This window comes from Triticum aestivum, chromosome 3B, assembly GCF_018294505.1.
Source record: "Triticum aestivum cultivar Chinese Spring chromosome 3B, IWGSC CS RefSeq v2.1, whole genome shotgun sequence".
Classification (NCBI taxonomy): domain Eukaryota; kingdom Viridiplantae; phylum Streptophyta; class Magnoliopsida; order Poales; family Poaceae; genus Triticum; species Triticum aestivum.
This window is the reverse complement of record NC_057801.1, coordinates 30,822,885-30,837,376: the sequence shown is the minus strand read 5'-3', so window position 1 is coordinate 30,837,376 and position 14,492 is coordinate 30,822,885. Positions and strand designations below refer to the sequence as shown.

The window sequence follows — 14,492 nt, the reverse complement described above, 5'->3', positions numbered from 1 at the left end:
CTGTCTCGCGTCAAGCGATACATAGGCGCGCCCGGGTAATCAATCCCTCATTACTGAGTAGGTTTGGCCCATCCTTCTTACTTGGTGTTACTCAATCTCCAGTGAACGCCTCCATCAAAACCCCTCAACATGTTAATCTTATCTCACCATGTTAATCTTATCTACACACATGGAAGCTAGTGTTTGGTCCTAGTCTAACTGGGATCCGAAGGCGACACACACAATACTCATAGTACATTACACCTGGTCTTTGGTCTCTTGTGGCACCGAAATTCTCGCGTCTTTTAGCGCCGCGTTAGGTGGTGGCGCCTGACGGCGACACTGGGGGCTCCTTTTTCTTTTTGTCCATTGGGCAGACCACCTCCCGCGCCCCGCTCCCGGGGCCTCCAAATGGCGACGCGCCCTGCATTGCGGCCCGAGCACGTAAGCAAAACAACTCCAAGAATGTGCCGCGCCATAGACAATTCCCCTGCCCCGAATGTTTTATAGGCGCCGTAGAGAGCGAGTCCAGTCCAAGGCCGCCATTATTTCTGGATCCTCCCCTGAATCCCAGGTCCCAGGTCGGTCGTCCTCCACTCCTCCTCCAGAGCGACGAGCTGCGGCGCCAACCGGACAAGAATATGAGAGATTGAGAGGTATATAATCCGACGGCCATATCCCGGAGAGGCAGAGAGAGGGAGAGGGAGCAGTGGTAGGAGATAGTCGGAGAGATGGCTGCGGGGACGCTGCAGATCAGGCCGAAGGCGAAGAGCCTGTGGCTGCTGGTGCGCCGGCTGCTCTGCCGCGGCAACAAGTTGCACAGACCGCCCGCGGGCGCCGGGGACCAGCAGGGGGACGGCTGCGGGGAGAAGAGGAGCCTCCTCGGCCGGAGCGGCTCCCTGGAGGAGCTCCTGGGGCCGGACGTCGCCGGCGCCGTCCGCCGCAGCGCCAGGAAGGACGTCCAGGTCTTCCAGCACGTGCTGCTGCCGCCTGAGCGGCAACGGCAGCATCACGCGGACATGGAGTTGGTTCGCCCCGAGGTAACCACAGCGGACGCGCCGCTGGCAGTTAGCGCCGTGGCCGTGCAGCAGTACCGGAGGTTCATGTTCGGCGGGTTCCGGCGGCGGCTGATGATGCGGAGGCAGTGGCGGCCGATGCTCGTCGCCATCCCGGAGTGATCCGCCGTCCATCGGTCGTATGGACACCGTGTCCCGTCCCGTGGAATCCGGCTGCCATGTTCGTGCAGACATGTGGGTGTAGCTTTTCGTGCTGTCGAGTTGTTCCGGCCCTTCCTTTGTTCGTTTCTTGCTGCGATCGCGTAGAGGTTGATGCTGCTGCTGTGGTGGTGCATGTAGTAGCGATGTTGGCACATAACTTTCGACATTGTTATTCTTGGAAGCATCTCGAACAAATCTCTGCTCAGCAGCCATGGAATAAGTTTGAGAGCGACTATACGACATGGACTGATTTTTGTTTCGAGTTCGGTCACTTTGCTGTCCTCCTCTTCCATACCTTGCTTCTCCGCCTGCGCCGGCGATGCCGCGGACTCGCCGGGGACGCCACCGCCGGCCGCGTTTGTACGTACCTCAGCTGTATAAGTTTTGCAGGTCTGTATGTGAGCAAATCACAAGTGGGTGCATCAGCTAGCGGTGAGCGCAGGCCAACGGTACTGTGATGTGCAGCTCGCTCGGCCTTTGATAAAGGAGAAAAGAAAACCGGCGATTCGCCTTGGCTTTTGATGGGCTCGAGGGATTTCATTTCAAACCGCAGATTTGAAAAACGATGTGACTTGCTTGGCTCCTTCGCAACCTTTAAAGCTAGCAGTAGCACACACCAAAAGTTTGCCATCGGCTATGCTTTAGCACAAGAACGGTCGAACAAGCGAAATCTGGGTAATGTCTGTTTGGATTTGGTTCCGAAATTGCTTTAGGCGCGAGCTTCGACTGCCCTTCTCCGTGAGCGAGACGATTACGATTTCGGACAATTACGTCTGTCTGGATCTCATTTTTGTTTTTCAAACAAAAAAAGACATGGACTTCTTTTTTTCAGGGAACTGTTTAGGAACGGCGTGCCGGCCGAACCGTTCCGCCGGTCCCGCGCGGGCCACTCGATCGAAGAGAGGCGAAGCGCATCGTACGCCTCACGCTCCTCCCGATCCCCTTCTTCCTCCTTCAGATCCCGCCCCCGGCTAGCCCTAACCCCGCGCAGGTCACCTCTGTAAGACTTAGGGTTTTGGGAAACTGCACGACACCCGTTAAGGGTGTGGCTATCTCATATATATAAGGGGTACACCAAGGTGTACAATACAATATACAAGACATATACAGAAGCTATATGTAAATACAGTCTAACACCCTCCCTCAATCTTAACTATGCCCTGAAGTACAAAGTATGTTAAGATTGCGCCTGCAGCCTACAAACTGAGGTTGTGGAAGAGGCTTCGTGAAGATGTCAGCAAGTTGATCTTTGGAGGAGATGAACTTGATGTGGAGTAGCTTCTGTGCAACACGTTCCCGTACAAAGTGATAGTCAACTTCAATGTGTTTTGTCCGAGCATGAAACACTGGATTAGATGAGAGATATGTAGCTCCAATGTTGTCACACCAAAGAACAGGTGGCTGAGTTTGAGAAACTCCCAACTCTCTCAATAAGGACTGTACCCATATGATCTCAGCTGTGGCATTTGCAACTGCTTTGTATTCAGCTTCAGTGCTACTCCTGGACACTGTAGCTTGTTTGCGAGCAGCCCAGGCGATCAAGTTAGGACCAAAGAAGACAACATGTCCCCCCGTGGATCGTCTGTCATCTGGATTACCAGCCCAGTCTGCATCTGAAAAAGCAGAAAGCATAGGAGACGGCGCTGGCTGAAGGAGTAAACCATATGAGGCAGTAAAGCAAACATAGCGAAGAATGCGCTTCACCGCTGTCCAATGAGAAGTCCGAGGAGCATGAAGAAATTGACAGACACGATTGACTGCATATGATATATCTGGCCGAGTGATAGTTAAGTACTGCAAGCCACCAACAACGCTACGATACTCAGTGGCATCATCAGAGGTGAGAGGATCTCCATCAAAAGCAGACAGACGGTCAGTAGCAGACATAGGAGTCATGGCATGTTTGCATTTCAGCATACCTGCCTAGCGCAACAGGTCCATCGAATACTTATGCTGCGTGAGTGTCAAGCCAACAGAAGATAGTGAAACTTCCAGGCCAAGGAAGTAATGCAACGTTCCTAAATCCTTCACCGCAAAATCACCACTCAAGGAAGATATCAGACGATCAGCAGCAGCATCCGAGGAGCTAATGAGGATAATGTCATCAACATATATCAGAAGATACATCGTCACCTGAGGCCGATGCAGAAGGAAGAGCGAGGTGTCAGCAGTAGAGGGAACAAACCCAAGTGACCGAAGAACAGAGCCCAATCTGGCATGCCAAGCACGAGGAGCCTGCTTCAGCCCATAGAGCGCCTTGACCAGGCAACACAGATGATGAGGGCGAGCAGGATCAACGAACCCCAGGGGCTGATGCATGTAAACCTCCTCATCTAGAACACCATGAAGAAAAGCACTCTGAACATCCAGCTGACGAAGGAACCAGCCGCGAGTAACAGCCAAGGACAACAGAAGCCGTATAGTCGTTGGTTTGATCACCGGACTGAACGTATCCTCGTAGTCAAGACCATACCTTTGCTTGAACCCTTTCGCCACTAACCGTGCCTTATAGCGTTCAATAGAACCATCAGCATGCTTCTTAACTTTGAAGACCCACTTGGAATCAATAATATTGACACCAGAGACCGGGGGAACAAGCTGCCAAGTACCATTTGTCAACAATGCCTGATACTCTTGCTCCATAGCTTGGCGCCAATGAGGAATCCCGAGAGCAACCTGAAAGTGACGCGGTTCAGCCAAAGGATCGTCCTTGACATGAGCAACACATGCCGCAAGCCAGGCCACCGTCCCATCTTTGCGTTGCTTGGGACACACAATACCGGATCGACTGCGAGTATGTGGTCGAAGAGGAACAACCGCAGGTGGTGCAGCAAGTGGCGACGGCACCGGCGATGAAGAAGTATCCGGCGACGCAGCCGGTGACGATGCAGTGGCGACAGGCGAGGACGAGGCCGACCCAGGCGAGGCAGACCCGGGCGAAACAATCGACTGGGTGGGCGAATTAGTCGGCTCGAGGCCAACCAAGGCACGGCAGCCCGGCCCAGGAGAGAGCGCCGGCTCGGGAGAAGCAGGCCCAGGTGGGATCACCGGCTCGGGTGAGGCCGGCTCAGGGGAGTCCAGCCCGGGCAAGGCCGGCCCAGGCGAGACCGGCCCAGCCTCAGAGGAGGCCGGCACAGGCAGAGCCGGCGCTGAGGAGCCCGGTCCATGCGTGCATGGCGCATGCACGAGACCACTCCCCACGTCAGGTGTAGTTGATGGCTCCGGTTCCTCCAGCAACTCAAGGCGAGCTTCACGACCCATTCCTGCAGCATGATTAGGCAACAACGCAGGAGAATATGCAATATCAACAAATTGAGCAGGCAGTGGAGGGGTGGATGGCGAGGAGGAGACTGGAGGTGTGAGAGTTGTGGACAAAGACGAGAACGGGAATACACTCTCGTCAAACACAACATCACGCGAGATGTAGACACGGTTGGATGGAATATGAAGATACTTGTACCCTTTGTGAAGAGAGCTATACCCAAGAAAAACACAAAGTTTTGACCGAAACTCGAGCTTACGCTTATTATAAGGACGAAGATGAGTCCAGCATGCACAACCAAAAACTTTAAGAAAAGTATAATCTAGAACCTCATTAAGCAATAGTTCAAGTGGTGTTTTCATCCCAAGGAGTCGTGTAGGAAGCCTATTTATGAGAAAACAGGCAGTGGAAAATGCATCACTCCAAAACCGAAAAGGTGCCGATGCATGAGCAAGTAAAGTGAGACCGGTTTCGACAATGTGACGATGCTTACGTTCAGCCGTGCCATTCTGCTGATGTGTATGAGGACAAGACACGCGATGTGAAATCCCAAGCTTATTAAAAAAGGAATTGAGGTTGTGATATTCACCCCCCCAATCTGACTGAACATGAATGATCTTATGCTTAAGAAGACGCTCAACGTGAGCTTGAAATTGTAGGAACACATCAAACACATCAGATTTATGCTTGATAAGATAAAGCCAAGTAAACCGATTATAAGCATCAATAAAACTGACATAATAATTATGACCGCTCACAGAAGTTTGGGCATGCCCCCATACATCAGAATAAATAAGCTCAAGTGGAGTTTTGACGACACGACTCGAATCTGAAAACGAAAGCTGATGACTCTTGCCTTGTTGACAGGCATCACAGACTGTGGCAACATCTTTATTGGACACAACGGGAAGACTATGACGATGAAGAACAATACGAACTATGGGAGTGGCAGGATGGCCGAGCCGTGCATGCCAATGAGTAGGCGACACACGGACACCTGTGAGTGCTCGAGGGGCAGAAGGCAGATCAAGTGCATATAATCCATCGCGCAGGCAACCTCTAAGCAGAACGTCCCTCGTGGCCTGATCCTTGATAAAAAAATAAAAAGGGTGAAACTCAGTGAAAACATTGTTATCACGAGTAAGCTGAGGAACAGACAATAGGCTACGAGTAGCAGAAGGAACTCTAAGGACATTACGAAGATGGAGAGACTTTTGTTTATGAGTTAAAAGAGAGGCCTAACCAACATGTGATATGTGCATACCTGCTCCACTGGCGGTGTGAACCTGATCATGACCACGATATGGCTCCTGAACCGAGAGTTTGCCCATCTCGCCCGTCAGATGATTCATAGCGCCCGTGTCCATATACCAAGTCGGATCAATGGAATATGATGGAGTGTGGCCTGCTTGACGAGCAGGCTCGTGAGTTGCCAAGGCAGCTTGTTTCTCGTTGCCTTTGCCATTGTTGCCGACGCCGAGGAAGTCCTGCTTGAAGCGGCGATGACAACGGGAAGCAACGTGACCTGGAATGTTGCACAGTTGGCAGGGGAGCTGAATGCCACATGAAGGGCAGCAAGCACACGAACGGCCACCCCCGGTCGTGGGGAAGGGGGCAGCAGTAGGCGACCGTGGAGCCTGTGAAGTCAGTGGTGCTGATTTGCCCGCTGCAGATGACTTGAAAGGCTTCCCTTTTCCATGAGTGGCAGCGTTGGCAGCGATGAAACTCGGGTTGGTACGGCGGGACTTGATGCGCTGTTTCGTGGCAAGGAGGCGGGCGTAGAGCTCACGGGGTTCAAGTGGAGTATCACGACCATTGATGTTCTCAGCAAGGTTATCATAGTCGTCGTCCAAGCCGTTCATGACGAAGGTGGTGAAATCCTCTTTGCGAAGCGGTTGACCAATGGAGGCCAAAGTGTCTGCGAGACGCGTCATCTTGCTGAAGTAGTCGATAATGCTGAGATCAAGAAGCTTGGTCTCCCCCAGCTCCGTACGAAGAGTGTGAGCACGGGCCTGCTGCTGAGATGCGAAGCTGATGTGAAGGGCAGACCAGGCCTCCTGGGACGTGGCAGTGAAGAGGACCAAGGAGGACACCGCCTCGGTGAGTGACGACTGGATTGCCGAAAGGATGGCCTGATCCTGAGCCACCCACGCATGGTATGCCGGGTGATGTGGTGGAGGACACGGCAAGGAACCGTCGACGTAGCCCTCCAGGTAGCGACTGCGGAGAAGTGGCAGCACCTGTGCACGCCACGACAGATAATTGTCCGTCGTCAGCTTCACTGGGATTAGATGCGCGAAGTAGAACGGTGCACTGGCCACGACATGATCAGCAGGAGGAGGCGACGTGTAGCAGCTCAGGTGGGATGAACCACCAGGTACGGCCATGACCGGAGGGTAGTAACCGCCGTAGGGCAAGGGCGGTGGCGGGGCCCTGTCCACCCCGGCGTTCGCGGCGCCAGGTGCAGCCGCATAGGGCTGCGGGTTTGACGGCGCGTAGGGCACCGCTGTGCCGGCAGCAGGAGGTGCAGCCGTAGCGGCTGCGTAGGGCGAGGCGCCATACGCCGCGTTATACGCGGCACCAGGTGCAGGCGGCGCCCCGTAGTGGCCCGTCATCGGAGGAGCCGCCCCGTAGTGGCCGTAGGGCAGCGATCCGGCAGGGACCGGAGCCGCCCCGTAGGTGCCTGCGGGCGGCGGGGGAGCGGCCCCGTAGTGGCCTGCGGACGGCGGGGGAGCGGCCCCGTAGGGCCCGTAGGTCGCCGATCCCATCCAGGGACCAGCGTACGAAGGATCTCCCGGGGCCGGCAGAGGCGCGGCCAGTGACGGCGGCGGTGGCTGATCCGAGGAGGCACCCACCATCGAGGACTGGCCGATGTAGACCGAGACCAGGGGGCGCGAGGAGAAGAACGGCGATGTAGGCGCCGTGACAGGGGCCGGCGCGACGACGGCGATGGAGTTCGGTGCGGTCGCGGCGACGGCGGCAGCGGAAGACATAGGACCGGTTATGGTTGATACCATGTAGGACTTATGATTTTGGGAAACTGCACGACACCCGTTAAGGGTGTGGCTATCTCATATATATAAGGGGTACACCAAGGTGTACAATACAATATACAAGACATATACAGAAGCTATATGTAAATACAGTCTAACAACCTCCATCCTTCAGATCCCCTTCTTTCCCGCTGGCCACCCTCCCCCCCCCCCCACCCCCGGCTGCAGGTTCCTTTCACGCCCGACGAGCCGGAGTTGGAAGCCGCCATGGATTATACCACCCGCGAGCTGCTGTTCGTACTCCCCTGTGCTGGAACCCTCCACCGGAGATGCTTCAACCACGGCAGTGCGAGTGCGCGACCTCCTCCCCCACCGCTGCAACCATCTGCTTCCAGACGAACTTTGGAAGCATTTTTTTCCTCCTCCACCAATGTTGCAACCGACGACCAAAAAAGCTACAACTGTTCAATTCGAGAGCTTCAACTAGCGGTATATCAAGCTTCAGCCGGACACCATGCACTGAAAAAAGCTACAACCGTTCACACGAAAAGCTGCAAACATAGTTTGAAAAGCTGCAAACGACGGAATAGAGAAGTTTCATCGGACCACCATGAAACAAAAAATCCACACCCGTCATTTTTTGAGAAAGCTTCAACCGTTGAATTGAAAAGCTTCAACCGGTTTTATAAAAAGCATCAACCATAGTTTGAAAAGCTGCAAACGACGGAATAGAGAAGTTTCATCGGACCACTATGAAACAAAAATCCACACCCGTCATTTTTTTGTGAAAGCTTCAACCGTTGAATTGAAAAGCTTCAACCGGTTTTATAAAAAGCTTCAACTGGTTTTATAGGATGCTTCAACTCGCGAGTACACAACAAAAAAGTTGCAACCGTTGACGTGAAAAGCTTCAACCATATTTTTAAAAAGCTTCAACCCGGCGACAAAAAGCTGGACTGGCACCTCACCATTGATGCAATGGCTTCACGGCGGAGCTGCAGCGGCGACGAACTCGAGGGACCGGCGGCGAACTACGTACTAGCGGCTTCGCGCGGAGACGCGGCCATCGGCGGTGAGCGGCGTTGCTACAAGATGGACGGGGCGGCACTCCTTCGTCGGAGTTGCGACCTTTGCCGGCAGGAGCTACATCCGGCGGAGCTGGCGAGAGCCACGGCGGAGCGGGGGCGGGCCAGGCGGGCAACGGTGACGCTGGAGAGGAGCCGGCAGCCTGGAGGACGCGCAGGCCCGAGGGTGGCGCTCGCGCTGCCGCGGAAGGAAAGGGATAGGAGGAAGACAACGGCCCCAGATTGGACGGCTAGGGATCGCGCATCGGACGGTTGGTGCTGGACCGGCCCAGCCTGTTACACTTATTGGTATGCGACATGTACCGGTAAAGCATTATCTAAAGCACGGGCACTAATGGCATTTCCTAATCGGTGCTTAAGGTGCCCGTTTCTTGTATACTCATAAACGGACGCACACCCCCTGGGCCGGCCCATCTACAAAGTTTTTTCCAGTAAAAAGGTTAAAAAAATGTCCGACGGATGTGGTTTGAACTCTGCACTCTGAGGGTCGCCTCAAGCGCAAATACCAACTGGACAACCTTTCAATTGTACTTAGTTCAAATACAATACTAATACTAATCTTTATTCCTCAAATAAAATACTAATCAACGTGAACCTGTTTTGGTTCTTTTTGGCATGTTCTTTCTTCTTTTTCTTTCAAAAATTCATGAACATTTTCTTAAATTCATGAATTGTTTTTTCAAATTCGTGAACTTTTTTTGAAACAATGAACTTTTTTTGAATCGACGAATATATTTTTTAAACTCGCAAAACTTATTCTTGAAAATCAATGAATTGTTTCAATTTTTTCAACTTTTTTACCTAAAATCAATGGTTTGTTTTCCGACATCAACAAACTTTTCCCCAAAATCAATGATTGCTTTTTCAAAATCGATCAACTGTTTTTCAAATTTCATGCCTTTTTTTTCAAAATGGTTGAACTTTTTCCCCAAAATCAACAATTTCTTTTTCAAATTTGACGAACTTTTTTCAAAGTTGGTGAACTTTTTTTCAAAATTTGGTAAATTTTTTTCCAAATTAATGATTTATTTCCCAAAGTTTGCTGAATTTTTTTTCCAAATTAATGAACTTTTTTCAGAGTCGGTTCATTTTTTTTCCCGAATTAATTAACTTTATTCTAATCCATGACCTTTTTTCAGTTTCTTGAAATCCATGTACATTTCTCAATCTGTGAATTTTTTAAAAACTCATGGTCTTTTTAAAATTTGATGAACTTGTTTTCAACTCATGGGCTTCAAATCGCTAGCTCCCGTAGCACGGATCACTTTGCTAACCAATTTTTGCTCTTTTTTTGCCTTTTCATATGGGGCTCTTTTGCCTTTTGTAACTACGCACAACATATTTGCACAGTACAAAAATTGTTAGCAACGATTTAGGCATATAAAAATTGTTCATGAATCTCAAAAATGGACACAAAACAAAACAACTGGTAATTTTTAGAAAAGTCACGATATTCAATATTTGTTTACGGATTCTAAATATGCTTGCAGATTAGCATAAATATTCATCCATTTTTATAAATCGCTATATTCAATAGTTGATTGTGGATTCAAATTATGTTCATGGATTGCAAAAATGTACGCACATTCAAAACACGTTCATATATTTAAAAAAGTTCACGAATTTGACAAATGTTAGTGGAATCAATAAATGTTTAGGGTTTCAAAAATTGCACGTAACTGCAAAAAGTTTCATGAATTGAAATTATTTTCATTGATTTAAAAAACTCTTCACATATTCAAAAAATCGTTAGGAATTCAAAAAAATGTTGAGGTTCCAAAAATAATTCACGAGGGAAAATACTTCCAATATCTTAATTTTTTCATAGATTTATAAAATAGTTAATGGATTCAAATATAATACATGAATTCAACAAAAGGATCATCAATTTAGAAATTGTTTGCATCAAACAATATTCATTATTTAAAAGGTTCATAAATTCAGAAAATTGTTCGGGAACTAAAATTTATTCTTGAATTTAAAAAATGTTTACAAAATTAAATCAGGTTCACCAATTCAAAAAAATCATGGATTGAAAAATTGTTCAAGAATGCGAAAAACGTGATCAAAATATTTGCATATTCAAAAATTGTCAAGAATTCAAAAACAATCACAAATGCATATATTTTTTTGAAAATTTTCTTTAAATTAATAACAGTCAAGTATTTAGAAAAATGCTCATGTAAATCCTCAAAATAGAAGAGAGAAATAAAATCGGAAAACCAATGAAAATGGAAATGTGAATAAACATATAAAGAAAGACAAAAAAAAGAGTGGAAAAGACAAAGAAAAAAAACAGAAGAAAACCAAAAAAATGGAAATCACAAAGAAACACAAAAAAAGGAAAAGAAAAACTAGTGGAAAACATAAAGAAAAAGAAAAGGAACAAAAAAACCAGTAGAAAAAACATATGGAAGCTTTTCTTAATTGGCATGGACGGTTTCCAAAATCGTTTCAACATAGAACGAACGCTTTTGTCGTCTTGAACTATGGCTTCGCGGTTTCTAGATGGACTTCTTATTTATCTTGCGTAGCGAGCAAGCGCTATGATACTTACCGCTAAAAACCACATATCTTTCGCATGGGAGCCATTAGAGGGTATGTGCATGCATGTGCCGGAACCTATGGAACCATTCTATGGATTGAAAAAATGAGCTAAGATGCAAAAATTGTTCGTGGATATGAAAATAAAATAATGGATGGGAAAATTATCCATGAATTCAAAAACTATTAATGAATTTGAAAATTATTCGTGGATATATTTAATCATAAATTGTGCATTAAAACTATTCTGAAATTCGAAAATTTGTGAACAATTTTATGGACAAAGTTTCATAAACTATGTCTATCTTAGAATTCTGAGGAAAATTATCAACATTCACAATACTAAATCAATATCATCAGATGTATCATGATTTTTTGAACCATTTATCATTTCTTAATTTTCAAAGACATGAACATATTTCAAAGATAGACATAGATTTAATGTTCAACCACCACCTTTTAAGAAATATGAACATATGTGCTAAAATTTAAGAAGATTTTATTTTAGTATACAATTCCACCTGAATTTTTCGGCATACCAATTTCAATATATATTTCTGTAATAATTAAACAATTATATACATAATTAATGAAGCAAGTTTTAATACATGTTAGTGGGCCGCACCAACTGTTGGCTCATGTAGAAGCGATGCAGGAAAGAGCTTCCCTAATGCCTAGTACAAGAGATGCACCATTTAGCACCCTCAGCGCCGGTTACATGCTATTAAACAAACCCATGCACAAGCCCCATCTGTTTTTACTTTAACCTTCAAAAAATGGGTGTTCGTGAGATTCAAAAAAACGTGATAACCAACTGGGACACCTCACCTTCTGTGCCAACATTCTCTTTTTTCAGATTTGTTGTGGGTAAAATTTAACGCTAAAAAGAGGACTCTGGTTCTTTTTTTTTTTCAGTTTTGTTTGGCTGGTTATTACTATGTTTTGAATTTTCTGATTTCTTTTTATCCATCTCTCTCTTTTCTTTTTACTGATTTTTTTCCTTTTCAAATGCGTGAATTTCTTTAAAAAAAATCACAATTGTTTTGAAATCTTCGTTTTTTTTTCTTTTTTTCTAACTTTCTAGAGAACATTTTTTCGAACTCGTGATTTTTTTTTCAATTTTTTCTCAAATCCATCACTTATTTTGAAACCACTGAACGTTGTTTAATCAGTGTACTTTTTATACAAACAATTAACTCTTTTTAAATACGAGATTTATTTATCAAATTCATTAAAAATATTCAAATTTGTGACTTTTTTCGAAAATTGTTGACCTTTTTAAAAAATATTTTTAAGTCCATGAACTTTTTCAAATTTGTGATTTTTTTCAAAATCTGTGAACTTTTCAAAAAAAAAAAGTCTGTGGTCAACTACGAGCGGTGAAAGGTTCAATGGTCACCTGATGCCCGAGCAAGGAGAGTTGAATGAGCGAATGATTTTTTTTGTCGGTGATCAAGCTAAGCGATCGGTTGTGCTAAATTGGCCGGCCCGAATGACCTTGCACGTAAGGGTCGCCTGGCGAAACTGGCATATAAGGCAAGGAGCTCTCAAGAGATTCATAGTGATACCCGCTTTAAAGGTAGTGATGGCTACACGGCGGAAGGTCAGGGCAACGGAAAAAAATTCTATGAGACCAGGTCTCACGGATTAGCAGGTGAGACCCATCCTGATGGATGACATGTGGCATTCACAAATCACAAAGTATCCACCCCATCCTCCACCTGAAATCAGGAGGGGGGGAGAGATTAGATGCTTTATGATTTGTGAATGCCACATGTCATTCATCAGGGCGGGTCTCACCTAATTTATATGAGACCTGGTCTCATATAATTTTTTTCCCAGGGCAACCAACCAAGCCCAGGTGGAGATTGACACCTAAGGATGTCAATGATACAAACAATTTACGCTTTGAGTCTCCATGAGATGCAAAATTTTGCCTCTCGCAAAAATATATATATTTATTTCCTTTTGTCGAGACGGAAGCAAATATGTGCCTCCGCGAAAAAAAGGACGCATTTTTTTTCTTTTTCCGAGCCTCTCATGGAAGAATTTTTTTTCCTTTTCCTAGAAACATAGCTGTGCCTCCCGCCGAAGCAAATCTGTGCCTCCACATGATGTAAATCTGTGCCTCTCGTGGTAGGAAAAAAGCGTGTTTTTTCCTTTTTTGTCAAGTTTTTTTTCCAAAACCTAAGAAAAACCAGGGACGAAAAGCCGGAAAACCAAAAAAAATCATCTAGGAGCCAAAAACGCGTACAAAAAAATCTGATGGGAGCGACCAACATGTGACACGTGGCGATGCCTGAGAGCGCGCCAAGTGACGCTTCCAGTCCACCAAAAGTGACCCTTGCGGGGCTCCCCAAGGAGTACTCGTTGATTTATTGATCTCGGAAGAGAGTTCAGACCATTTTATAAATGATTCTCTTCTATATGGTATTGGAGCTTGAGAAGAGGAGCGGTACACGTGCTGTCACAGCCCTACAATAGTGTAGTTAGTTCTAAATAGTTGCATCAGAAGCATGCATGCATCATGTTTAAATTCAAGAATTTTTTTTGAAGAAAATTAAAAGCCTCAAACTTTAATAAAGGGGGAAAACCCAAAATCACATTGAATGTTTCCAAAATGTTCTTATTGAATGTTTGATATTTCTGGCAATAGTTATGACTCCAACCAAATTTTGTGAACATTTTTAAGAATTGTAAGTGGACACTAAATTTGAATCACTATTGTATTTGGATCTTTTCTCTAGCATTATATGGAGATTGCCGAAGGGAAAAATGGAGATGCCAGAGCCACGCGACCGCGACAATGCCTACACATCAACACAACTTTAATCAAAACCACTTCGCGACACCAAAACCACACGGTACTTAGAATTGGAGTGCATGGTTACACGATTCAAGTGTTTTGACACCAACTTTTCTGCTAGGAACAACTCTCCATCAAGGATGACATTTTTAGCTATCATCGCTTTTAATCAAGCGGTCTGTTCATACTACTATTGCTTAAGTTAAACCTGGACAAAAGATTTGACTGTATCTTATGTCAGGTTCATCAAAAAGTCAAGTAATTGGATCGTAGTTTTGGTCTGTGATTGACGTTCTTCTCGGTTGTCTCAGCTCCGGTGCGAGTCGTATGCTCGGTGCGCTCCTGAGGCATCTCGAGTTCTCCATGTCGTATCGTATCCTAGAAAAGGCTCCATCACATTCCAGAGGTGCTGCTGGAGCTGTACAGAGAGAAAGATACTGGATAAGGCCCACTAACACCAAAGCAGGAGAGTACTCCAGAAACAAGGAGAAGCTCGTGGAGCCAGCTGAAAAGCGAAACATGACCAAACGCTCATCGATATCAGAGTAGTCGAGATGCTTCAAGAGCAGCAACTGCGACGCTATAAGTACCTGCCCTCAGTCCCAT

The 14,492-nt window shown here is 46.5% G+C and overlaps 1 protein-coding gene across 1 annotated transcript; it reads left to right on the top strand.

Annotated features, from left to right (window-relative positions):
* The first annotated feature begins 402 nt into the window (after positions 1–402).
* Positions 403–1,444, top strand: LOC123064532 (uncharacterized). Its single transcript, XM_044487999.1, has one exon. It carries the CDS (start codon positions 711–713, stop codon positions 1,155–1,157), a length of 447 nt encoding a protein of 148 aa, XP_044343934.1. The 5' UTR covers positions 403–710; the 3' UTR covers positions 1,158–1,444.
* Positions 1,445–14,492: the final 13,048 nt, after the last annotated feature.

Coding starts and splice junctions, on each gene's coding strand:
- LOC123064532 (XM_044487999.1), top strand. CDS start 711: ATGGCTGCGGGGACGCTGCAGATCAGGCCGAAGGCGAAGAGCCTGTGG.